Genomic DNA, 26,505 nt, shown 5'->3' with positions numbered 1-26,505 from the left:
ACAGGCTCCAGGCTCTGAGTCATCAGCCCAGAGCCCGACGCGGGGCTCGAACTCACGGACCGCGAGATCGTGACCTGGTTGAAGTCGGACGCTTAACCAACTGCGCCACCCAGGCGCCCCGCTCTTTTCATTTTTTTAAAAAACCTAATACTTGGCTCATGATATATATATGATATATATCATATATATAATGAAAATGTGGATTTATATAACATTTTACTCCAAGGCTGACCTAGATTAACAGAGAAGAGCTCCCCTCCCCTGTCCTCTCTCCCCTTTCCCCCCTCCCCTTCCCTTCTCTCACCAGTCCATCTTTCTCCCCCCAACCTCTCCAACCCTAGGAAGACACCTTATGATAAAAGGACTCTAGGAAACTTCTTTTCCCATTTTAGAACCACAACAGGGGTCTTTGGAGCTTTTTCTGACCAGGTACCCAGGTGTTCTGAATATTAAAAGGAAGCAAAAGCCTGGTGAGGCTGGAGGAACATGTCATTTCATGTTCACGGCTCACATTTGACATTAGAGGTCCCTCCCCTCCCTGGGCCTTTGCTACCACGTCCCCCGCCCCCAGGTAGGCCTGCCTGTCCTATCTGTAGGCCCTTGGTCTTCCCAGAGAGCAGACACTTGCTGACAACACATGCTACAGTCACCGCCTTCTGCTTGGGAAATTGATACTTGATCCTATATTTGAATTGAATAACCTTCTGAGAAGGAAGGCTATTGTCAGTCTCTGGAATCCTGCCGGCCTCATAAATTGGGCTCTAAATTAGGCTATAGATGATCTCAACTCCTTTGTTAGCTGAAACACTGCAGGTGGAATCCTCCCCAAAGCCTGGCCACCGGCCCTGTTGGTAGAGTGACTGAAAACTCGCTGCCTGTTGCAGTTGGCCGGCTGGAAAGAAAATTCTGGTGTGGAGGGAAGTGGCGCGCAAGCAAGTGAATGGGAGTCCCGAGCTGAAGAAACAGTGGGCTCAGGGTCCTAGGCTTTGAAGGTAGGGTTGGCTGCCCGCGGTGGGCTCCCAGGAGCTCAGTGCCAGGACAGGCAGGGGTCAAGCCAGGTGTGTGAGGGGGGTCAGGCTGGGACATGGGCCTTCCCTGGAGCTCAGGGCTGGTTCAGCAAATTCCACCTGTTGCGGAGTCTGTCTCCCTGCCTCCCTTCCTTTGTTGCTGTGCTCATCTGTTCTTCCAGGCTCTCTGGGGGATGACTTTCCCAGGTATAGGATTATTCTTCCTCCGTAAGATTATAAAGCACCTACCAGTGGGCACAAGATTGTAAGCACCTGCCAGTCTGACTGTGGGAAAACAGCTCTGTTTGCCTAGAAGTAGGAAGTTCAGAGCCAAGGAAGAATAGTGTAGAGCCTTACCATGGAATGATACTTAAAGTTTCTGGTGAGGAGGAGGCCCGGACTGTACCCCAGGGAGCAGAACTACAGTGGCTGCTTCTCTGAGCTCTGGGGCCCACCCCCAGCTCCCCACCACCCACTGAAATTCTGAGGGTTTCCCACAGGTTTTTTGTTTTTGTTTTTGTTTTTGTTTTGCTGCTATCATGGTGGGGGTGGGGGAGACAGAGGGTATTTTAAAGCTTTGCTAAACTTTCAGCGATGTCTTCGTGTCCTGCGCCAGGCCTCATCCAATTTACCGCTTTTCTGGGTTTACATTCACATCGAAGGGTGGTCAGTCACCCTTTGAATTCGTGAGTGGCAGATGTGTTAAGATGGGTAGATATTTTCTAGAAAGGGTAAAACTAATGAGCTGTTGCCAAGAATTGGGGGAAGAGAATGATTCACAAAGCGCAACAGAGAGGAATTTGGGGGTGTGTGTAACAGAACCATCCTGTCCCTTGATTGTGGTGGTAGTTACCTGTGTACCTATGTCTGTAACTTTGCACCAGAGTGAATTTTATCATCTATAACTTTACAAAGGTGACCAAAGTTTTAAAAATAACATCGCTTGTTGAAGAGCGAGGCTATAGGTGTTGGGATCGGGGCACCCGGCTCGGGGCTCTCGTTAAGACAGTAGAGTGAGGCAGACAGCCTGAGCCTCAGAGTCTCTGCTCTGATTCGAGTTAGACCATCCACAGGCTGCGTTTACGCTAAACACCCTGCCCCTCCCCCCTCCCCCCAAAGAGGACAATAAAAACTATCTTGTGAGGTTGTAAGGATTTCAGTAAGATAATGCATCTAGCAGTGAGGAGAGGCTTTAAAAAATGGGTTTGTTGTTTTGGGGGGGGTGTTATCACTCCTTTTTGGCAACCACAAGTTTCCCTAAGACCTTTTAAAAAGAATATACCTGGCTTTCTTTATCAAGAGGCAGAAGCAGGCAACGAATTAGTGGGAGATAATCCAAGAAAGGAAAGGTTTTTTTTTATTTTTAAAAATTTTTTTTTTCAACGTTTATTTATTTTTGGGACAGAGAGAGACAGAGCATGGACGGGGGAGGGGCAGAGAGAGAGAGAGGGAGACACAGAATCGGAAACAGGCTCCAGGCTCCGAGCCATCAGCCCAGAGCCTGACGCGGGGCTCGAACTCCCGGACCGCGAGATCGTGACCTGGCTGAAGTCGGACGCTCAACCGACTGCGCCACCCAGGCGCCCCAGGCAAGGTTTAATAAAGGAAGAATCTTGTTTGTATTTAGATGGGGGATTTTAGACAGCAGCAGGCTCGTTAGGAAGGTGTTCCTGGGTTTTCCAGGGAACCAGTGAAGTCTGGGTACTTGTGGGCTTACCCAGTGGCTAAAGCGTGTACTCGCTTTGCAGCTGGGAGTCGGTTTTGCTCCGGAACTCCCTGCTGGGGCTGGCCATCCCGCACAGGGTTTCTCTACTGAAGCATGACCGCCCGAAGGCAGTCAGTTTCTTTACAACCCAAATCCTCCATGAAAAATTGCTGACTTCTTAGGGAGGCCCACCGGGGCACGGATTCTCAGAGCCTTCACCGTGTGCTTCAAGTGGCCCACGTGGGTACGTGCATTTCCGCTGTACGTTGTTGTAACGAGTGGGAGTGTTTCTCGTTAATTAAAGCTTCCCCCCCCCCCCGGTGTGCAGCTCTGTACGGGTTCCCCCCATTTTACAGCTGGGCCCATTAAGGCAAAGTCATTTGCTTGGGGCTTGGGTGCAGAGGAATTCGGCCACAGGGCCAAGGGCCAATTTTAGCATGCACTTCCTCCGATTGGAAGAACACTTCTTTTTCTGTTTCATTACTGCTGGCCCGCAAGCCTTTCTGCGGACTCTGGAAACAATCAGCTGCTGTTGGCCCCGGTTTACAGACGGTGCAGAAATTGCACCGGGGCCAGACAGGAGCTGTGGAAATCAGTGAGCCAGCTTCCTCCACTGTGAAGTTGCTCTTTTGTACTCACTGTTCTGGCCATAATACCTGCGTAATTCTCTCTTTCCTGTCTGCAGACTGTCTTGCTGGGGTGCTTTCTGTTTTTCCTACAAAGTGGGCTCCCCTCCCGCGGAGTTCCCCGGACAGTATCACTCTCCCCTAACCCCAGCTGCTTCCTTTCCAAGCCAGTAAGCTGCCACCAAAGAGGCTTAAAAAGGCCAACAAAGGACCAGAGCTTTCTCCCGCAGTATTGGAATAGCCAGCGTGCTGTCCGTGACGAAAGAAATTCGCAATAAGACACAGCCAGACGGTGTAGCTTTTATTATAGGACACAGGTCTCTCAAACCACCTCCTAGTTCCTCTTCTGTGGCCCGTCTTGCAGAAACCGCAACAATAATGCATCGCTGACACTTTCCAGTTTGGGTTTCCCTGGAGATGGACAGAGCGCTTGCAAAACAGTCGTCAGCCTCCTCTTTTTTCTCTCTCAAACATGACTGAATTTTCCCAAGGTTTTGAACCTTGGCGTATGTAGAGACAAGAAGTCTCCTTCACGTGAATGTTTCACTGCTCTACATAGTGTTTGTTTAAATCGTGTAATTAGAATTTCAGGTACAGCTGGCATACCTAGAATTAGAAACAAACACAGCTCATCCCATAGGAGCAGGAGTGTGCAGGCTCCCCGGCCCGCCCTGGCCCCCGGCCTTGGCCCCCAGAGTTGTTGAGAGGCTGCAGAGCCGCAGGGCAAGCTGGTGGGGGGGGGGGGGCGGGGGCTGCCACTGTCATCATTTAGCATCTCCTGCTGCTTCTCTCAGTTAATTAATGTTGTCAGCAACTCAGCCTCCTTCACCTGCCCAAGGAAAGGAAGTGGACTCTTCTGATCAGCCTGCTTTGCCTCCTTTTTTTAAAACCACGGAACCACGTTTCTGTGCTCCAGGGCCTAACTGTGGCATTTCTTTCACTAATTAAAAATAGGTCAGTGCTTCTGAGGAAACCAGCCTTGGGGGGCTCTTGGAGACTCTTTCACCTTGGAAATTCCTTGTCATTCCCTGACTAACGAAGGCTGAGGGATCGATAGAAAATTGTCACCTCCTAGATGGCAAGGACTAACGGCATTTGTAACGCTGGAGGCTTATCTGAGGACCGTGCGGTGGTTTCTTTGTAGTTGCTGAGAGATTTTTAAAATGCAGGGTTGCACATTTCTGCAAAATGAATTCACCCTCTGCCCCCCTTGTCATGCCTAGGCTGCTGTCTGATTCTCTCACCTCTTGGGGGCCGGAGCTGCTAAAATCAGGAACTTCCTGTACCCCACAAGCTGGCTGTCACAACTTCCCGCCCCTTTGAGCCTGAGCAGGTGGGAGACCTGGATCTGCATAGAGCGGAAGACGAGCTCTCCTCCTACAGGGTGACATCCAGAACCAGAATTAAATATTGACATTTGTTTATTTATTAATATTTTTAATGTTTATTTATTTTGGGGAGAGAGAAAGAGAGAGACAGAGACAGAGTGCAAGCTGGAGAGAGGCAGAGAGAGAGAGGGCGATACAGAATCCAAAGCAGGTTCCAGGCTCTGAGCTGTCAGCCCAGAGCCCGATGTAGGGCTCGAACTCAGGAACGGTGAGATAATGATCTGAACCGAAGTCGGATGCTTAAAGGACTGAGCCACCCAGGCCACTTATTTTACTTTATTTTATTTTATTTTATTTTATTTTGTTTAATTAATTAATTAATTAATTTAAAGAGAAATAGAGCAGGGAAGGGGCAGAGAAAGAGGGAGACAGAGAATCCCAAGCAGGCTCTGCGTTGTTAGCACAAAGCCCAGCATGGGGCTTGAACTCACAAACCGTGAAATCCTGACCTGAGCTGAAATCAAAAGAAGCTTAATTGACCGAGTCACCCTGAAGCCCCCATTGGCACTTAAAAACAGTAATTCTGGTAGTTTCATATTTGCATCGTTTACAAAAAATATTCAGAGAGGCGGGGATACTTACCACTATACTAACGAGGAAAAAAATATTGAGAAATGCAAAAATTTTTAATCTGAAATGAACGCAGGTGAAAGTTGTCATTTGATTCTGTTCTCATAATTCCTCTTTATCAGTATTGGCAAGAGGCAGTTTGCAGAGCACATTCTCCTCACGTGGAATGCCTCCAACTGTGTTCTGTTTTCATTTTCTTATACAAAAGGGTTTTAGGATTTGACATCACTACCCCCCAAGTCTGAATGCTTATGTTGCATAGAAATTATCTAAGTACTTGCTGATGGCATGACTATTATTTACAAATAGATTTTTCCTCGAAGTTTCTGGTAGAGTCTGGCCTTATTGGACTTTGATGTTCAACAGATGCATGCTAAAAGGAAAACAGTGTAAATTCTCTTGAGTGATCATGTGATATAAAATATAGCCTTTCAAACTTGTCCTTCCTGTAAGCTGGAAACCGTAGGCTAATTAACATATACAAATTAACAGCCCATTCTTTCTTTGACTGAAACAACTTTTGTTGTTGTTCTGTTAAATGCTCCTATTTAGAACCTGTTTCTGGGCACCTTCTCTGTGCTAAGTGTGCAGATACGTGAAGACAATTTATTGCTCACTTTGACCAAAAGACATCTAAATATTTCAAATGCTTTCCTTACCACTCACAACATCTGGATGCTTTTAAAGGAAATACCCACTTACTCCGGGTGTAGCCATATAACTTGGGTATTTGGATGAATACTTGTATTACATGGAGTAGTAAAGATATGCCTTCAATTTCTTAATTTGTGCCTCTCTGCTTGCTGGCATTAATGACTGTAGAATGAGTGTTCATGTGTAAAGACAAATACTCATGGAGTCTATTTCAAATAGATGTACAAGATATTATTTGTAGTACGGACAGGAGTTTTTCTTAGGTAAATATTCTTTATGTGGACAATAAAAAGAAAAGAAAAAGAAAACCATATAGCATTCCTGGAATGTATTTGCCAAGCAAATATTTTGGAAAACAGCCCAAAGGAACATATTTAAGGCTGTGATTTTAATACCGAGCTAAGGAAATGCTTTAATGCATCAGCTAAGCTCATGGATGGTGGTAATCACATCTGGTTTACCTCAAGCTATAGAAGAGGGAATGAATCTTAACAGCAGAACAAACATCATGAGGCTCAAGTCACATTTTTTTTTTTTTTTGCAGGTATGTATATGTGCAGTGCGGGGTTAAGTTGTTTTTTTTTAAACTTTTAAACTTAACTTTTTTTTTTAAACTTTTTTTTTTTTTAAACTACTGCCGTGGCTCAAGTGATCCATTAATGCAAGTGGCTTGCCAATCATAAGGGAACACTGCTCTGTCACCTGTCCTTTCTTTATTATGTAGCCTGTGGGTTTTAGTGCAGGAAGTAAATATGTTTATGGATATGCAGCTACTGCTGATGCCTTAGCACGTGGCCAAAGAAAACGGGGGTCTAAGTCATCTGTTCAGTTACAGCAAAGAGTAGGGTATCCAAGGTAGGGACTTCTTTCCTTCACTGACCCCATTCCCTAGCAAGGAGGGGGGAGGGTATTTGATGACTTTGAAGGGTAGCACCCAACTCAGTGCATTTCCCACATGACATGTAGACCTAAAAGGTCCTTGTTGATTTTATCAGGTGAATTTTGAAATCATAGCAATAATTCTTACTTTGGTTATAAGGTTTTCCCATTTCAGACATCACACTGCCTCTCCCTTTGGAAATACTTCTGACAGCATTAAAAAAAAAAAAATCAGGGGCGCCTGGGTGGCGCAGTCGGTTAAGCGTCCGACTTAAGCCAGGTCACGATCTCGCGGTCCGTGAGTTCGAGCCCCGCGTCGGGCTCTGTGCTGACAGCTCAGAGCCTGGAGCCTGTTTCCGATTCTGTGTCTCCCTCTCTCTCTGCCCCTCCCCCGTTCATGCTCTGTCTCTCTCTGTCCCAAAGATAAATAAATGTTGAAAAAAAAAAATCAACAGTTTAAACTTCTCGATCCACTGACTCAAGGCAAGGTGTAGCCCATCTGCTGAAATTTGTGGTGGATCACCAGTGATGGACAACATTTCTGGAAATGTGTGCTCTGTTAGGGGCGGGAGCCTTTCATAAATAAAGTTGGCAGCTACGGCGTTATCTGCCTAACTAGCAAACTAAAGTACACGGCTTCCTGTTCACACGCATTTTCTACTCAGAATGAAAATAATCGATATGATTTCCTTACCGCTCTAGGTGCAGCCTGAGGAAATATTGTTACCAGATACTTACCAGATACTTGTTCATTTTGAAACAATTACTATTATGTAGTATATTCCCTATCCTTTGCGTCTGGGCTCTAGTTTTAAAACGAAAACGTTAAATGTTGGTATGTTCGAAGTGTCTTAGGCAAGGACTGGGAAATACGGCTAAGTAAAAAAGTTCTCGGAGCCCCGGGCCACGGAGCGTGTGACTGGTTTTCACCAGAGTGTGAGATGTCGGCATCTGTACAGACTAGCACCTGAATGCAGTTTGGGATCTGAGGGTGAACTTTTGTCAATCAATGTTGTAGAAAGTCATTTTGATGGGAAAATCCTGCCCGGCAAAGGAAATCCTCTTTTCTGTTTTAAATCACGCTTCCCGGGTTTGGTGAGTAGGATAGCTATTTGGCATCATCGCTGATTCAACACAGCTGAACATTTCTGCCCACACATTCAAGTCTACGGGTTTTGGTCATGAGGTGAGTTAGGCAAATTATATCTGAAATGCCGCCCGGCCGAGTTGGTGCTCCCGAATCGCACCCATGTGGGAGAGAAGGGGAGATGTACGGCTTTTTTTCTGAGGCACCTGTAAGATGCATTTGTAAAGAAGGGACTCGCCAGTGACCCTGGAAAGCAGGGATGGATCCCAGGCAAGCCTGTTCCTGTCTGCACTGAGGGAAAGGGACTGCGTTCAGAGAGGTGTCCTCACGGGCCTCCCACCTGGCGCTTCGCACTCTGGCGAGAGGATGCCACGGGCATTGCAATCTGAGAAAACAGCCTAGCTTCCTCTAGACGTGGTGTAAAGAGGGATCCCCACTTGTTTCTTCCACAAATATTTATTGAGCACCTCTGGAGTGCTAGGCAGGGCATTAGTCACTGGGTTCAGGGATGGCAAGACACCCTGTGCTACCTTCCGAAGTAGCAGGAGGGTATGTACCCATTAAAAAAAGTAACATGCTTGAGTCCTAACTGGGTTGAAGTATAGGAGATCGAGGGATCCAGAAGCCTTCCTAGAAGAAGTGGGGAAGAAATGGAACCTTTAGGATTAATATATATTATATATATGAATAGTATATTATATATAATATATATCGTATCATATCATATTATATTATATATAGGGGCATCAGGGTGGCTTAGTTTGTTAAGTGTCTGGCTTCAGCTCAGGTCATGATCTTGTGGTTCATGAGTTTGAGCCCCGCGTTGGGCTCTGTGCTGACAGCTGGGAGCCTAGAGCCTGCTTCAGATTCTGTGTCTCCCTCTCTCTTTGCCCTTCCCCTGCTTGCACTCTGTCTCTCTCTCTCTCAAAAATAAATAAAATATTAACATATATATATATATATATTTTAGAGAGAGAGAATGAGTGGGGGAGAGGCAGAGAGAGGGAGACAGAGGATCTGAAGTAGGCTGCACACTAACAGCACAGAGCCCACTTCAGGGCTCGATTTCACAAGCCGCAAGATCATGACATGAGCCAAAGTTGGACACTCAACTGACTGAACCACTCAGGTGCCCCTACAGGGTTGTTTTTTTTTTTTTAATGTTTTTATTTATTTTTGAGACAGAGAGAGACAGAGCATGCGCAGGGGAGGGGCAGAGAGAGGGAGACACAGAATCTGAAGCAGGCCCCAGGCTCTGAGCCATCAGCACAGAGCCCGATGTGGGGCTCAAACTCATAGACTGTGAGATCATGACCTGAGCTGAAGTTGGATGCTTAACCGACTGAGCCACCCAGGCGCCCCTTTTTTTTCTTAATGTCTTTATTTTTATTTATTTAAGAGAGAGAGAGCGTGAGAGCAAGGGTAGAGGTCCAGAGAGAGAGAGAGAAAGAGAGAAGGAGAGAGAGAGAGAGAGAGAGAGAGAGCGAGAGAATCCCAAGCAGGCTTCACTCTCAATGCAGAGCGTGACATGAGGCTTGATCCCACAACCCTGGGATCGTGACCTGAGCTGAAATCCAGAGTCAGACGCTTAACTGACTGAGCCACCCAGGCGCCCTGAATCTGCAGGGGGTTGAAGAGAGAGATGGTATTAGCCAGGCAGAGAAGGGGAAATGCTGAACAGTGTGGCCATTTACCTGGTGATGTTTCTTTCATTCTGACCCATAGGGAAAAATCCTGTGGCTAAGGAGGGGGGCTAAGTGAGGGGATAGAGGTACAGAAAGGAAAAAAAAGCCATACTTTGAATTGCTGAAAAGATGGCCTGATGGGGCAAATTACTGGAGAGTTTTCAAAGCCAGTTTGAAATGCCAAACAACCTGTAATTCATCCATTCCGAATCGCAAATCCTACAAAATTCCATTTCAGCTAGGAACACCAGTGACTTTGTAGTGGGTGATGTGTTTATTTATCAAGGATCGGTCATGTGGGGTTTTTGGTTTTGGTTTTTTTTTTTTTTTTTTTTTTTGCCACATTTAATTTAATAATGCAAATGGAAACGAATGTTACAAACCAGCCTCATGTTTTATGGGCATGTGGACAAAAGGTCCCTGGCTCACCCCTGCAGCCAGCTTGTCCTGTGGCCATTATCACCACCTCCAGCTGATACGTATCTGAATCCTGGAGGACGCACCCCCTTCATGACACAGAGCCCTCCAGGAATCAGAGCAGACTTCGCAGAGTTCTGAGGGTGGAAGAGAGGAGAGGTCACATCTTCAGGCACCGTTTACTTCTCTGATTTCTATCCATCTTCATTTTGTGTCCTCCCCTCCCCCCCAAATTCCCACCCTGGGCCAGCCCAACAAGAATCCCTTTCTGTGTTTCCCCTCTGCGCGGCTAAGTCAGACTCTGAGGGAAGAAGCTGCTAGATCTGGGAAATCCGTGTCTTAGACCCCAACCTGCGCCTTTCTCAGTGTACGACCTTCAGGCTCTTTGAGATGCTTTCCGTGTGTACAAAAGGAAGAACTGAACTAGATGATTTCTAAGTCCCCCCCCTGCCAGCTGCAATTCTCTCTGCTCCTAGGTATCAAGATCCTCCGGGAAGGGCTCATGACATCCTTAGTGGCCCTGACTGAGGTGGCCCTTTATAAATGCTTGCATTTGATGTCCTGGAAAACAAGGTGGGTGTTCAGATGAGGGGTTTCATTGTCACGCAGTTGTGTCCCAAGCTGTCGACTCCCGAACAGTATGGCTGACTTACAGTTCCCTTTAACAGAAACGCCAGAGATTTCTGTTAAAGATTTCATGGAAGAACAACTTCTTTGAAAGACAAACAAGCAAACAAAACCCCGTTAATAGCTCCTGTTTCCTTTGCTTGTTTTAACTCTCCATCGAGGTGTAGACAAATAAAGCGGGTAAAATCAGAAACTGGGGTATGGTTGACGGCAAAGCCCCCTGCACTCCTGTCACGTCATCTCTGCGGCGTAAAGCCTTAAAACCCGCTGGCTTAAAAGAACACACTCAGGAAAGGCGTTCTCAAGGCAAGAGAGAAAGCATGCTTCATGCTTCCCGTCGAGGCTGCCGTCTTGCGTGACTGTAGAATGCGCACACTCACGTTCTGAGGAGGACATAGCCATTCCATGCAGTGAGTGTGCCCCCTGGGGTGAATGTGAGACACCAAGGCAGAAATCCACTGGCCTGTTCCTTCTACCTCTTGTGCTGGAAGCCCCTTCCCGTGCTGAGACGTCTGCTACGGGAAGAGTCAATTCTCCCAAAGGCAGAAGGGAGTGAGGCCCTGTTGGTGTTATCGCAAGCGGATATGTTGCTGAGGATGTGTGCCTGCGCTGGTTCGTAGCCCTGCCTGCACATCTGACCGGGAGCCAGGGATCTGGGGACCAGGCACCGGTGGTAGTGGTGGCTCATCAAGATCTCCTTCTTGAACATCTCAGCTCATTGCTGCAGTTCTGAGCACGGCTGGGACCTCCCCACCTGGGCCCGGCGTGGGCATTAGCACGTGGTTGAGTTTCAAGAGCTAGTCAGTGTTGGGTGTGGCTCTTTAGCTGGGACCGTGAGAGCGTACTTCCGGCTGGAGTTCTTCAACAGTCCCCCCCCACCCACGAGGGATCCTGTGAGGTAAAACCTGCGTAGCCTGCTGTGCTGGCTACGACAGCTGCATAACAGATCACCCCAACTTAGTGATTTAGAACAACCGTTTGCTGTACGCATGGGTCTGTGGGTCAGCAATTTGGATGGGGCCTCGTGGGGAGGGCCGTCTCTGCCCCACACTGTTTGAGCGTTAGCTGGATGACTGGATCGTGGAGCTTGGAATCATTTGAAGACTTACTCCCACCCACGTCTGGCTGATGGGGAGAATTAGTGGAGAGTTTTCAAAGCCACTTTGAAATGCCAAACAACCTGAAATTCATCCATTCCGAATCGCAAATCCTACAAAATTCCATTACAGCTAGGAACACCAGTGACTTTGTAGCGGGTGCTGTGTTTATTATCAAGTCATATGGTCATGCGAGGTTTTCATTTTTTGGCTTTTTTTTTTTTTTTTTGCCACATTTAATTTTTTTTAATTTTTTTTTTTTCTTAACGTTTTATTTTACTTTTGAGACAGAGCGAGACAGAGCATGAACGGGGGAGGGGCAGAGAGAGAGGGAGACACAGAATCGGAGGCAGGCTCCAGGCTCCGAACTGTGAGCACAGAGCCCGACGCAGGGCTCGAACTCACGGACCGTGAGGTCATGACCTGAGCCGAAGTTGGACGCGTAATCGACTGAGCCACCCAGGCGCCCCTTGCCACATTTAATTTAATAATAAAAATGGAAGCAAACGTTACAAATTTCAAGCCAAGAGGAGCCTAGTGCATGAAGAGCACTGGGAGTCTCAACCAGACACCCACACATGGCTTGACCATGGACCCTGGGCTTCCTCACTGCATGGAGACCGCATTCCAGGGCACGTGATCTGAGAAAACATCATCTATTATGAGCTGGCTTTGGATATCAGGAAAGTCACCTTTGCCATGTTCTGTCCATTGGAAGATTCTCAGCGGCCCAGCCAGGCTCAAGGTGGAGTTGGGGAGGGAATAGTAAACTGTCTCTTGACAATAGAGAGGCAAGGTTCTGGAAAGCTGTATTGCTGTGGCCACACGGGCACTCTGCTCTACCTGGGCATAGCATGGAAAATACAAGGAAGTTCTGACCAGTCCCTCGAGTTTAAGGTTAACAGGCAGGACTTCTGCCGCTGTGCTCAGCTTGTATTAATGGCTCTGGTCCCACTTTAGCCTCTACAGACAACTAGGATTCCTCTGGAGAGAGCAGAATTTTTCACCAGCTTGGTAGAAATATGTAAATCTGTCCTTCATCAGCTGTCACTGCTCGGGTGGGGTCTTAACCTAGATTCCCAAGGTTCCAAGTGACAGCATGAGAGTAGAGCCATAAACTCCTCAAATAACATGCATCTGAGGCCACACGCAGGACCAGGAGTTCAGGAGCAGAGTTGGCCGGGCCACCGAGTAGTGGTTTGTGCAGGAACCTTGTAGAGATTCTGTAACTTAGGGAAACAGCCAGTGTCAGGATGCCAGTCAGATCTTCTGTTAGTGGTCATAGAACCTTGAGCTCTTTGAATCTGATTATTTTTGCCTCTTTGTGTCCTTTTTTTTAATATGTAGAGATATTTTTTATTTATTTACACATTTATTTGTTTATTCATTCATTCATTCATTCATTCATTCATTCATTCATTGCCTAAGCAGGGGAGGGACAGAGAGAGGGAGAGAGAGAATCCCAAGCAGCTCCAGGCTGACAGCGGGGCTCGGTCTCACGAACTGTGAGATCAAGACCTGAGTCAAAATCAGGAGTCGTATGCTTAACTGACTGAGCCACCCAGGCGCCCCTCTTTGTGTCTTTTTAATCTGTAAAATTATTCTATAAAATATTCACATGTATTCCTTCCATACTTTTCCATTATGGTTTGAACTAGCGTTCTTGGTAATGTTTTTCTTTCTTCTATTTTAGAGATACGGAAAATACAACAAAGTACAGAGAACAAAATAAAAACCTTCTATAACACCACCCCTTGAAATAATAATTGTTAACATTTGCATGCTTTATCTATTATGTATTGCCTCATCATTAAATATTTTGTGAATAGCTATATATGAATCGAATATACCAGAATTTATTTTAACCATCTCTTTTATTGTTCAGCATTTATTTCCTCTTCCCCATACTTCTCATGCAATTACCTTTGCATTACTGAAATACATTTTTCTTTAACATATATGATAACATTTTCCATACTTATTTAAAAGGCTTAATAAAAAGTATTTAAATCTAAATAAAAGTTTTTCCATTGTGATCGATTCTAGGAAACAGAATTATTGGATTAGAGACAATGAACAATTCACAGTGTTTGTTATATGTCTGAAATTGGTTTCCCAAATGCACACAGTCACTATCAGTCTGTACATAATTTTAAAAGGCAAACAGGTGGGAGTTGCCTGTTTGTGGCGGCGTGTGGGGTGTCAAGCCAGGTTTTAAAGGAACTTAATTCAGCTTTGATTTATATTTATTTCAGCCTGAAGATGAGGATTTTTTAAAATTTTGTTAAATCTTTATTTATTTTTGAGAGAGAGATGGAGTGTGAGCAGGGGAGGGGCAGAGAGAGAGGGAGACACAGAATCTGAAGCAGGCCCCAGGCTCTGAGCTGTCAGCACAGAGCCCGACGTGGGGCTCGAACTCATGAACCGCAAGACCATGACCTGAGCCAAAGTCGGACGCTTAACCGACCAGGTGGCCCTGAGCCTGAAGATGAGGATTAAGTCATTTGGCTGCGTCTTATGTACTTTCTGTTCTTCGGGTCCATGTTCTGAGCCTCTACTTTTCCCTCCCTTCAAGTGTATTTTCAGTCATATATATTTTCCCCCAAAACACTATGCTTTTCTGGGGCACCTGGATGGCGCAGTTGGTTAAGCATCCGACTTCAGCTCAGGCCATGATCTCATGGTTGGTGAGCTCGAGCCCCGTGTCTGCTCTGTGCCGACAGCATGGAACCTGCTTCCCATTCCGTGTCTCCCTCTCCTTGCCCCTCCCCTGTTCACACTCAGTGTGTGTGTCTCTCTCTCTGTCTCAAAAATAAAGATTAAAAACAAAAGCGCTATGCTTTTGTCCGCATAGGACTTGTGGTTTCACCTCTGTCCATCGTTTTCGTCCAGATGCTCTTTTGCGTCATGTCTCCTTTATTTCATGCATGACTGTGGCGTCGCTCAGTGCCCACGGCCTCTGCTTCCATGCAATTTGTCTGCCTTGTAATTCTGCATCTTTGAATGATAATGTTATTTCTTTTAGGATCAGTAAAATATGGACGTATGTGTGATTGTTACATATTTGCTGTCTTCCCGTCATCCCAGCTGTGGTCAATTATGGGCAGACCTTCATGCACGCTTCACGTGCCTTTTTGTCTAATTGTGTCCATTTGTCCTTGAAAATTGTATGAGGTTGTCACTAGATTTTTTTTTCCCCTTCTGTATATACATTTACTTGCAGTATAAAGGACTTCTCCAATATTTGCAATAGTTATTTGTCGTTCCCCTTAGCCCTGTTCTATTCTAAGATAGTTGACCAATTGGGATATAAACTCAAAAGCATTGTGGAGTTAATATAATGAATATTAAATTACATATCTGGACTTAATGATTATTCATGGACTCCAATTATAATATTACATAACTCAGGATCTCTAAGGCCTTTTTAACAGTAAATATCACCACACCTGGGCATTTTGTTGTTGTTGGGTATTAATTGTAGCTTTGGTCGTAACCCTGCAGTTTAATCTAAATATATACCTTAATTCTTTTCCTTGTGCAAAATTCTTTTTAGCATACTTTTTAAGACTTTCACTCTGGGTTGGGAAAATATTACTTTTACATTTGGTTAGATTTTAATTCTGAGTCTACGTTTTGCTGCTTATTTATCTATTTATTTATGTATTGTTATTAGTTTTTTTGTTTTTTTTTTTTTTACTGAAATATAATTGACATAGAACAGGGTGTAAGGTATGCAACATGTTGCCTTGGGATGTTTATGTATCACAATATGATTATCACCCTAGCTTTACCTAACACTTCTATCACGTCACATAATTATCATTTCTTGATTGTGGTGAGAATGTTTAACATCTAGTCTGTTAGCATTTATAGTATAGTATTGTTGACTGTAATCACTGTACCGTGCATTAGATCTTTAGGACTTATTCATCTTCTAGAGACACGTTTGCCCCTTTGAACAACATCTCCCACCCCCACCCTCCAGGCCCTGCTAACCACTATTCTACGCTCTGTTTCTACTAAGTTGCCTTTTTGGATTCCACAAAGAAGTGATATCATGCAATATTTGTCTTTTTCTGTCTGCCCTCTCTCACTAAGCATAATGCTGCTTTTTTCCCTTTTCCTTGATTCTAAGATTCCCTATTTCCTCTCTCTCTCTTTTTTTTTTTTTTTTTTGACCTCGTTCATTCTTTTCTTTTAAAACTCTGTGGGCTTCTCTATGCCAGGTCATGTGCTTGAGGGTCTGGGATGAGTGGCTAGCCCATGCCTGTGAGAACCTAACATGGATCAGAATGGCAGGCGGAATGGTGTGCCAGAAGGCAACGGGACCATCCAGTCGGCCAAAATGCGGCCGTGTGTAAGGGTATGAGGGGACACAACTGGGGTGGGCCTAGTGGCAGGTTGTGAGAGGGGAGAGTGTGGCCTCTGCTCTGTGGTGGTTTTGTGGTGGCAAGTGGGATAAAGAGGACACTTTGGGGTTCATGTGTGGGACAGAAGTTTGAAGGGGGAGCACTGGGATGGAAGGAGCTCCAAGACTTGGATATTCATTCACGGAACCAATGGATACCTTGTGCCCGCCATGCGTCAGAAGCTCTGTACCCCACAGTGAGCAAGACACCATCCACCTTGCTCTTATGGGGCTTGTGCTCAGGTAAAAGAGAAAGCAAATTAGCACCCGTGGTCGTGGCAGCAGCAGCTGCATATACAACAAACACCTAAAGTCGCCCTAATTGGGCACCTGGGTGGCTCAGTCAGTTAAAGCATCCGGCTCTTGGTTTCAGCTCAGGTCATGATCTGACAGTTCATGAGTTTGAGCCCCGCATCGGGCTCTGCTCTGACAGTGCACAGCCTGCTCGGGACTCCCTGTCTGCCTCTCTCTCTGCCCCTCCCCTGCTGGCTCTCTATCTCTCCCTCTCTCAAAATAAATAAATAAACGTTTAAACAAATAAAAAATAAAATAGAGCCTCCTTAACTGTCTAACTTTCAGGGATTGTGACTGGTGTGTAAACAAATACCCAGTGCTCTGTTAGATCCCTGTGCTCTTAAAGGAGTAGCTTCACAGGCCAACCTGGTTGTTCCTGTGACTCACCCCAGCCTCCCTTGGATTAGAATTCCTATTTTAATGTGAGTTTGCCTACGGATGCTGCTGGAAAACTCATGCTTCCCCTTCGATAATTCGACATGAGGAGTTGACATACTGGAAATAACCTTTGAAATGACCACAGAAGGGAGGTCACCTGTGGAGCTCGTCATTCGGTAACAAACTGAAATCGGCCCATGTCGTCTCAAGAATGACCTCCTGGGAAGACAGAGATTCTGGCATGGTTCTGCTGGGGTGCAAATCCGGGAGAGCTCTGTTGGGAGGTCTTTCCTCTGGGTACCACCGGGTACTACAGACGGGTTCATGGTTCCGAAAAAGTCTATAGCTTACGAGAGATCTCGCTCTTTTGCTCTGGCCAGGAATCTTGGGTCCTTTCTGCCGAACTTGGAGAAAAATGTGAAGCCATCGACAAGAAGCTATTGTACTTGGAAGATCAGCTGCACGCGGCAATTCACAGTCATGATGAAGATCTCATTCATATCCTTTTCATCGTGCAGATTAAGCACCTGCTATGTTCTTTTGTAAAGGCAAGTCTTAAAAAAAGACTCAGTTGTTTCCATGCCCTAGCAGATGGAAACAGATACTGCTGTTATTTATAGCACAGCACACCTTAGATCTCTGAGATAATCCTGTGTGCGACGTTTGCTCTCTAGCTTTTGGTAGTTCAGCATTTTCGATGATTAAGCCTGACCGTTAAAAATCAACCATGAAGTTCAGACCCACACACAAGGCCAAAACAAAATGCAGTTTTCAGCAGGTGGGAAGCTGGGTTTGTGGGGCTCAGATGGTGGTGACGTGGACTGGCTCAGTTTTCTAGGGGCTTCTCTGTACCAAGAAACCCAAATCCATCTTTGGTTTTCTTTACCGTACAATCCTGCTCTGTAATGAGCAGTAGAGTGTCATAACTGACAGGACTTTGGATCATTCCCTTTCAATTTCTTCTTGCATGAGACTCCACATACTTGGTGTCCCATCCGCGGATGCCTTCACCAACACCAGTTGCCACTGAGCAGGAGAACATTCGGAAGCATCGTTACGTGTCCGTATGGAGCCCTACATCCCGGGCTGATGGGTGGACGCCGTCAGTTCTGGTTAGTTATTTTGAGGGCAAATGGAAGGGTGAGTGGATGGATGAAGGGCTATGAAGCCCCATCCTGTCACTTTTCAATGATTCAATCAGAAGTGGGCATGTCTCTAGACAAAAACCCTTCCTCCGTTCACTCATACTTTCTATTCAGTAGTGCGACTCTAATTACGTGTGTTTGCGGGAAATGTAGCTATAATGTGGGAAATGTATTCTTCTCACTGCTGATTTACTTTTCAGAATTCCAGCTCTTTTTATACTTTATCTTGAGTGACTCTGTGTGTGTGTGTGTGTGTGTGTGTGTGTGTGTGTGTGTAAGTAGCTTTGAATGGTCAAGGACTAATCGTAATCACAAATATTCAGATCCACAGTTTAATGATGGAGTCAACGCTGTTTCCTTCTTCATTATAACCTTAAATCTTAGACCTAGGTTATTAAACTTAGCAGGAAATTTCTTCAACTTAATCAGTGGTTACTTTCACGTTGCTCAAGGTAGATTTTTAAAAGCAGACATTCTGTTCTTCATAACCTCCTGCCTCTTACAAAACTGGTGTTTAAGCCATTGTTAGAAAGTTGGCCAAAGAAACAGCAGAAGAATTTTTTGCATTTTTGCTTATTCCATGTTCATGGGTCACCTAAATTTGAGTACTTTAAGGAGCATGGGCTCCAGCAAATGGACAAATGAGTCTGTGCCTGGGAGCAAAGCACTGCAGAGAGCCAATGTGTACAGAGGGGTGCCTGGCCCCAGCCCGGCAGGTGGGGGCTTCCCCAGTGGGGCTTACAGTGATGTCAGGTAGCAATTCTGAGGGCAGCAGTCAGGGTCTGTGTTGATCTAGAGACTTAAATTTTCTAAAATTAATAGTCGAGTTTGTTTGTAGGGAATTAGGTTTTCTCCCTAATAGGGTCAAGTGGCAGGGACGGAGGCTGGGAGGGTAAAGAGCTGTGTATAAATAAGTCGTCCTCCAGCCAATCCAAGATTCAGAGGCAGTAAGACCGTGGACAATTGATAAAGCCTTGTTATGAGTCAGCTTTCTCGTCTGCAACAGTGTGACATGTGCCCAGCAGGTTCATGAGGCTAGATTCAGGAAAAATCTTGAACTTGTTTGGACATGACAAGTGCTAGGTTTTCGGTAGAAAATGACATTCTACAAGTCCATTTTCCTCAACATTTTCAGCGTTTGTGTCAAAAGCCTCAGCCACATCCCGTTTATATGTAAGACCTTTCAAGGTAGGTGTACTCCATTATTTTGTCATGATGCTTGAATGACTCCACTGGTCACCACACAGTGGCCTGTATGAAAAGTTATTTAAGTTTAAAAAAACAGCTATAGACGCCTAGGGTTCATTATTCCTACTTGAAAGTGGAGAAAACCAAGGCTTAGCAATTCCGTGACTCATCCGGGGTCATTTCTAATGAGTGGCAAGCTCCATGGTCCTCGGTCCGTTTGGGAGGTAGCTCAACCTCTAAGGAAGTGGTCAGGCCTGTTCTGTGGACACAGAGATCGTCTAAAGTTTTTAAGGTATAATAAAAGTATTTCATTGACGTCAGGGTTTTTGAGAATTTTGCCGATCCTTGCGGAGATAAGCGGAGATGTAGTGGGGGGCATGTCAATCCAGGGCTGGGAAACACTGTTTTAGGTACTGAAGACACTCCCCTCCCCACCCCTCAAAGCAAATCTGTACTACCATATGGATTTCAATCCAATCCAAACTTTCCTCTGAAGCCCAAACTTTGTTCTGTGTCACTGACTGAAAGCAAATACACAGAAGGTATCTTTGAACTCATAGAACACAGCCCTTAGATTGGAGTGGGGTATGGCACCTTAAAATAGAAAGACATATTTACAAGGCTCTGCATAGGCTCCCTGCACAAAGCAAAGCCCTTGTTTCAAATTAGACCTTATCTACAGGTTCAAAGAGGCTGCTGAATCCGCCAGCCAAACTCTGACTGGTTGGTGTTTCCTTTCTTGATCAAAGATACAAAGCTGAGTACAGTTGAAAGAAACAGCTTGCCATCAACAACACGGAAGAATTACACAGTGAGTGTAATGTTTTTGTTTGATTCCATTAAGCACTCTGCCAGAGCCTAGCGCGCAGATGATATGGCGCGAACGTGATTAACGTGCGTCCACAGTGAATGTCCACGTCCAGAAGAGTCCAGCCCTGGATGCTACGAATGCTCTTTTGGCGGGTGGAGGGCACTGGGCTTCCACATAAGCCCATGCATGTGAGAAAGCATCGTTAGTAAGGTGTCAACAGAGGGCTGGGCCACTCGTCGACAGTGGGGATGCGTTTCCAGACAGATCCCCTGGGCATCCTGACTTGATATCGGGGCTTTGGGCAGCCTACTGGGAGTGTCCTGCTTTTATGAAGAAGATATTGGATTGACAGCTCCAAGAAGGGAAAGAAAATAGACCCCGTGTCTTCATCATCCTGACGGACTCACTAAATTACACGTAGCATGACCAGACGGTGACACAGACCCGTGACTGCTACTGTACCGGCAAGTGTCTGAAAAAAGTCTCCACCATTAATTGGAAGAGCCGGCATCACGGAGGTGACTCATGCCTGGTGCCTGAGGAGAGGACAGGAGGCGTGACTCCCCTGCCAGTCAAGTCGGGATTTCCAAGAGCATTAGTCTGAGCCTCTAGTGCAATTTCACAGTCCTTTGGGGTCCTAATTAGCAGTTCTGTTTTGAAAACCATTTTGAACGGTTCCTCCATGCTCAGAATGCTTTAACTGAAAATTATCCAAGTGAGGTGGATTTTTTAAAGCAGATTTCTTCTTGTTTTTGTTTTTTTGTTTTTCCTCCTTCAACTTCTACAACACACTTCCAGAGGGGAAAGAAAGAGTGCATCTCAGATTGGGACACTTTTGGCATATTTCAAAGCCCCCGGGGCAGTTCTGCCCACCTCTGAATCACAGATGAGATGGGACAGGCTGCTTCCCTTTTGGTTCTATTTGCATCCATGTCCGGGAGACCATCATGGAATTCTGTTCTCTCTGCTTATTTGGAATGCATGGTGCCCAATCGATTCGTTTTGGTGGTGCCTGATGGCATGCAAATGCTCTAATACAGCCAGGCGCGTGTACAAACATCACATCCCCCTACGATCCCTTGTCTGGCTCAACTTTCCAATGTGTAGCTTAAACAAAAGTAACAGGAGTCTGGGGAGATTTTGCTGTGCCTTCTTGGAAATGTTTTCCCCTGAAGAGCTAAAAGGCTGGAAGAGACACCATGAGGATCACAGAACTAACTCTACTTGGGAATCTTACGGATAAGAAAACAGACCTTAAGAGGTTGTCCCTGAAAGCATCGTGTGCGCTGGACAGATGCGGATATGGTGGCCAGGATTTTTTTTTTTTTTTTTCTTCCAGGGGCTTCCACCAAAGGGAGCCAGGTGGGGAGAGGAAGCCTAGGAGGCAGTGTGGACACCGGGCTGTCCTCCTGCTGGCTTGGCGCACTGCAAACTGGGCACGTGGTGGGCACCATGAAGAGTTTCTCCTGTAAGAGCATCAACCCCACTGAGGCAGGACACGTGTATGGGTGAGGCTTTCCTCTTGGCTCTTCAGCAACCGTGTTCCTTGCCTTCCTTTTTCCTGAAGGTAAATCCTCTCACTGTCAGCCACAGTGGCTGGGAAGGCATCACTGCTGATCCCGGAGAAACACTTTAGCAAATAAGAGGCTGTTTCAAAGGAATACTGTTGTCTCTTTTTGAATTGACCCAGACCAGATGAACTGACCTACTTTTGACCAAGATACTAAAAGATTGCTTGGAAACCCAATTGACAGTCAAACCCTCAACGGTTATTAAACGTAAACAAAAGGCCTCTTTGAAAGAATTTGAGGGTCTTTGCAAATGGCTGCCCCAACTGGCAATATCGTCTTACCACTGTGTTCCTGGATGACATCTGTGAAAGTTGACTTAACTGGCTCACTTCTTTGCTCATTGCAAACATATTTTGCCTTATTTTGTTAGCAAGGGTATAAGAACTTAGACCCTTGCTTAATATGTGTATAGTCTATCCCAAAGTGGTAAAGAATGGTTTTGGGTTCCCAAGGTGTTTTTAAAGACGTTGGCATATTAATCCTTGTGCCATTATTGTAATTAATGTGCTACTTTTCTTAGATGCCACAGATATCTAGTGACATATCTGTTACAGGGGAAATTTCTATTTAGCTATATAGAGGTCTCAATGGCACAGGAGTCACAAGAATCATTCAGCTCTTCGAGACTTTCTCTTATACTTAGATGTAATGAGCACCTCTATCACATATACCTAAAATTCCTGTAATTTTTATAGGAGGTGTACTTTATTTGCTCAGCACTTGGATAAAAAGGAAGGCCAAATATGTCAGTGGGCTTCCACTTTGAGTTTATTGGACTGGCAATCAGATACTCTGACTCTAGATCAGTCTCCTCCTTGATAAATTATAAGTTCATTGCTTAGATAAAAAAAAAATCCGGGAGTCATTCTCAATGCCTTTTCCTTCTTTCGCCTTCCACATCTGGTCCATCACCGTATGCCGTTGGCTCTACCTTCCGAACATATGTAGGATCTGGTCACCTCTCACCTCCATGGCCACTACCCAGGTTCAGTATGTGACCTTTTCTTGCCTTTTATTGCAACCACCTCCTCTCATCTCCATGCTTCTGCCGTTGCCCCCTTTAGCCTATTAGGGATGAAAGTGGCCAAAGTGATCAGCCACTGCCCTGCTCCAACCCTCCATGGCCCCCATCTCACAGTCTACATACATGCCCATACGGGTTTACTTTCTGCTCCACTCACTGGCACTACACTCATCTGCTTCTTATATCCAGAACCTTTCTTAGTACACAGCAGGAGCTCAGGAGATGTTTGAATATTCGAATGAGTTAAGGAAAGAACAAGGATCTTTTTCTGTTTTATTTCCCCAACTGCTTAATGGCGGAACCTTTCAAGTGATTTCTTTTATAAACACATTGATTTAAATATAAAAGGATGTGTGTCCATTTGAAGATTACAGAAGCATGGGGGAGAAAGGCTACATATTCCTCCCAGGACCAATACCTAGAAGCTTACCACTGTGTCCTTCTAAGGCACCTTTCTAGGTAGAAATCACTTCTGTCTAGAGTTTTTTGGTTTTTTGGTTGTTTTTTTTTTTTTTGTAAAATTAGGATAATTTCATATAAATTGTTCTGTAACTTGCTCCCCACCCCACCCCCCACTCCACATTTTATCCTGGATTCTCTTCCATTTTAGCGCATTCAAAATGTTTTGGAACTTATATTTAATAAGGCATCACACAGGCAGGTTGGTTAGAAGGAGGTATTTTATAAATAAGAACATGATTTATTTTTAGTTTTTTTTTTTTTAGTTCCAGTATAGTTAACATACAGTGCTATATTAGTACAACATAGTGATTCAACACTTCCATACCTCACCCGGAGCTCATCACAACAGGTGCACTCCTTCATCCCCATCACCTATTTCCCCCCTCCCCCCACCCACCTCCCCTCTGGTGACCATCAGTTTGTTCTCTATAGTTAAGAGTCTGTTTTGGGGGTTTGTTTTGTTTCTTAAATTCCACATATGAATGACATCATATGATATTTGTCTTTCACTGACTGACTTATTTCTCTTAGCATAATACTCTAGATCCATCCATGTTGTTGCAAATGTCAGAATTCCATTCTTTGTTATGGCTGAGTCATATTCCATTATACCATTATACACACACACACACACACCCCACTTTTTCTTTATCCATTCATCTATCGGTAGACACTGGGGCTGCTTCCATATTTGGCTCTTGTACATAATGCTGCAATGAACATAGGGATGCATACATATTTTCAAATTAGTGTTTTTGTATTCTTTAGTAAATACCTCATAGTGGAATTACTGGATCACATGGTAATTCTATTTTTAATTTTTTTGAGGAACCTCCATACCGTTTTCCACAGTGGCTGCACCAGTTTGCATTCCCACCAACAGTGCATGAAGGTTCCTTTTTTTGCCACGTCCTCACCAACACTTGTTGTAATAAAAACATGATTTTAATCATTCTGATGATCATTACTCCATAGGCTCACTAAACGAGGCATCCAGGATCTCGATATCCAGTCCTGCTTTGACAGAGCCTGAGGTATTTGCTGTATCTGCTACATTAGTGCATAAACCTTAAGTCTAATAGTGCCTCACAAAAGGCACGATACGCTCACAAGAGAAAAGAATATTTCTTTTAACTCTAGCCTTGTGAGGAAGGTATGAGACTATGTGTTTTATTTTTATTTTTAATTTTTATTTTATTTTTTGAAGATCGAATGGTGAATTTATTTCATTCACGAAGATCATGAACTATTCAATACGCTGCTTATTAAATAGTTCATGAATCGAGCAGCATCCCTTCGAGAAGGTAGAGGAGAGATTCCCGAGCATATGCAGTTTCTGAGTGAGACAGTGAAAACATCAAGTGATTTGCCAGCTTTCTGTTGCTGGTGATCATTTGCTCCAACCTCTATCCTCTGGCTTCTGTGTGTCCGTGCAGCTTGTCGTGTGAAGGGCTGACGTGCTAGTTTAATTCTGTAACTTAGCCTTCTTCCTTTGTGGCTTCTCCCTCGGTCTCTTTTAAGAAACCTTTCAGTGGGTTCTGCGAGGGCTTAGAAATTGTACAAGTTCTTTAAGAAGCATCTCATTTTGGGTCGGTTCTCTCAAAAACCTGTGTCATCTTTTAGCCTATTATCAATAGGGGCGTGTAGTCCCAGGCTGAGTATCAAAGGTAATTACATCTCAGGAATTTGTCAGGATTCATACACTGCTTAAGCTCTGTGCTTACTCTTTATAAATGTGACATAATTTTGTGATTAAGTTGCAGCTTGGTAGTTAGTCTGGGACCACTTATGCTTTTACTCGTACAAAGTTATATATGTTTTCACTGAAGATTAGCAGAGCTGTCCAGAGAAATGGAGGAAAATGAAGCCTTTTCAAAAAGAAAAAAAAATACATATAAATATTGGATTCTTTCTTTCCTTGCACCCGCTTATCCCCACCCTCACTCCCCTCAAGCTCAAGTGCAAGGAGTGAACCATCATAGTCAATGAATGTAAATTACACGAAAGATGAAGTCTGGAGGGGAGCTTCAGGAAGAAAAGCTGCCAGAAGCTTCTCAGGGTGGTTCAGCATCTTTGCTTAGGAGAAGTTCATTTGCATAACTCCCAGGATCCTCCGGAGTTCTTTATTTGAAAAAGAAAGAGAAAGCTTTCTACAGTCATAACCTGGGGGGCTCTTTTTCTCTTGACATTGCACTGACATTGTACTTAAATAAAACAACATGGTAGCCTTGACAGGCTGTGAATGGTTAAGATCTCTACAATCTACTTTTCCCAAAGCTTTCTGTTTTCTTCATGTCTGGTCTGGTAATGTTTAAGTCGTCTGACCTCATGTGATGACTTAACAGTATTGAGGTGATGTTTAACTGACATATTTCCATATCCCCCTTCATTCCTCTTGGATGAAGTTAAATTAATTTGCTTATGAATCGAAAAGGATGTCATCTGTCTCTCATCCCGTTCATCTTTGAGTTGTTCTGACTCCAGGTACAAGAGGAAACAGGGACCTGACCATGGAGAGAAAACCACCATTTGTTAAATGTAGTCCTGGGAAAGGGCTCATTTCTTAAGAGAACGACAGCCTCGTTTATTATTCGCTAAGTTCTCTGTGATGGTTTTCTCTATGGGAGAAGCAACTTTACAGGCCAGGAAACTAACAACCCAACAGTTGATGGAAAACCCAACCAGCCCACCCAGAAAAGGCGAGCTCCCCGCACTCTGTCAAATCTTGAGTGGGCTGAACGGCTATTTCACAAGTAGCTGGGGGTTATAAATGACACGCGACGGCACAGTGGAATCGACAGGGGCTTAGAAATCATTGTTTCACGATAAAACTGAGGTTCCGAGTGATTTGCACAAGGTGACTTGTGGCCCACATAAGTCCAGACCCACGGTGGCCCCCAAATCCTAGATTTCTTGAGGAAGCTCTCGTCTCCAGCCTTCTGCCCTTTTCAGCTGTCTGAGCACTGGGAACAGTTGCCCCGCCCCAGCCTGGGCCTTAGCAGGAGTCAGTCAGGCTGACCCAACATCATGGAGCATCCCAGGTGGCCATCTGTTTCGGTCTAAGAGATGAGTCTCCCTCTTCCGTTTTGAAACCTTCCTTGAGAGAGTTAATAACCTCAGGCCTCATAGAGATTGCGATCGCTCTTGCACGAAGGGTAAAATTTGTATTAATATTTAATTCCTACAATTTGGGAGAACTCGACACCGCAATTAGATGGCAGTGCCCATCTGCTTCCGGCAGGCACACGTGCTGTTATGAGATCCCTGGGAGGCTGCGGAGGGCCGCCCGTCACCTTCGCGTGTGTTCCTTAACAACGTTCGCACAGTCTCTCAAGAGGGAGCTCCAGATGGTGAAGGAAACTCTGCAGGCCATGATCCTGCAGCTCCAGCCAGCAAAGGAGGCGGGAGAAAGAGAGGCCTCAGCTTCCTGTGTGACAGCTGGTGTCCGGGAAGCGCAGGCCTGAAGCAGGACAGCATGG

The 26,505-nt window shown here is 45.1% G+C and overlaps 1 protein-coding gene across 2 annotated transcripts in view; it reads left to right on the top strand.

Annotated features, from left to right (window-relative positions):
• DISC1 (DISC1 scaffold protein) overlaps positions 1 to 26,499 on the top strand; it is a 355,616-nt gene extending 329,117 nt beyond the window's left edge. For both annotated transcript variants that reach the window (XM_040464923.1, XM_040464922.1), the window contains 2 exons: positions 17,206 to 17,323; positions 26,351 to 26,499. In XM_040464923.1, the coding sequence (XP_040320857.1) occupies positions 17,206 to 17,323; positions 26,351 to 26,490 (258 nt within the window). In that variant the 3' untranslated portion in view covers positions 26,491 to 26,499. The remainder of the gene's footprint in view (positions 1 to 17,205; positions 17,324 to 26,350) is intronic.
• The last annotated feature ends 6 nt before the right edge of the window (positions 26,500 to 26,505 follow it).

The sequence above is a fragment of the Herpailurus yagouaroundi genome, unplaced genomic scaffold (assembly GCF_014898765.1).
Source record: "Herpailurus yagouaroundi ecotype Mexico unplaced genomic scaffold, PumYag 530, whole genome shotgun sequence".
NCBI classification, from domain to species: Eukaryota; Metazoa; Chordata; class Mammalia; order Carnivora; family Felidae; genus Herpailurus; species Herpailurus yagouaroundi.
This window is presented reverse-complemented; position numbering and strand designations above follow the sequence as displayed.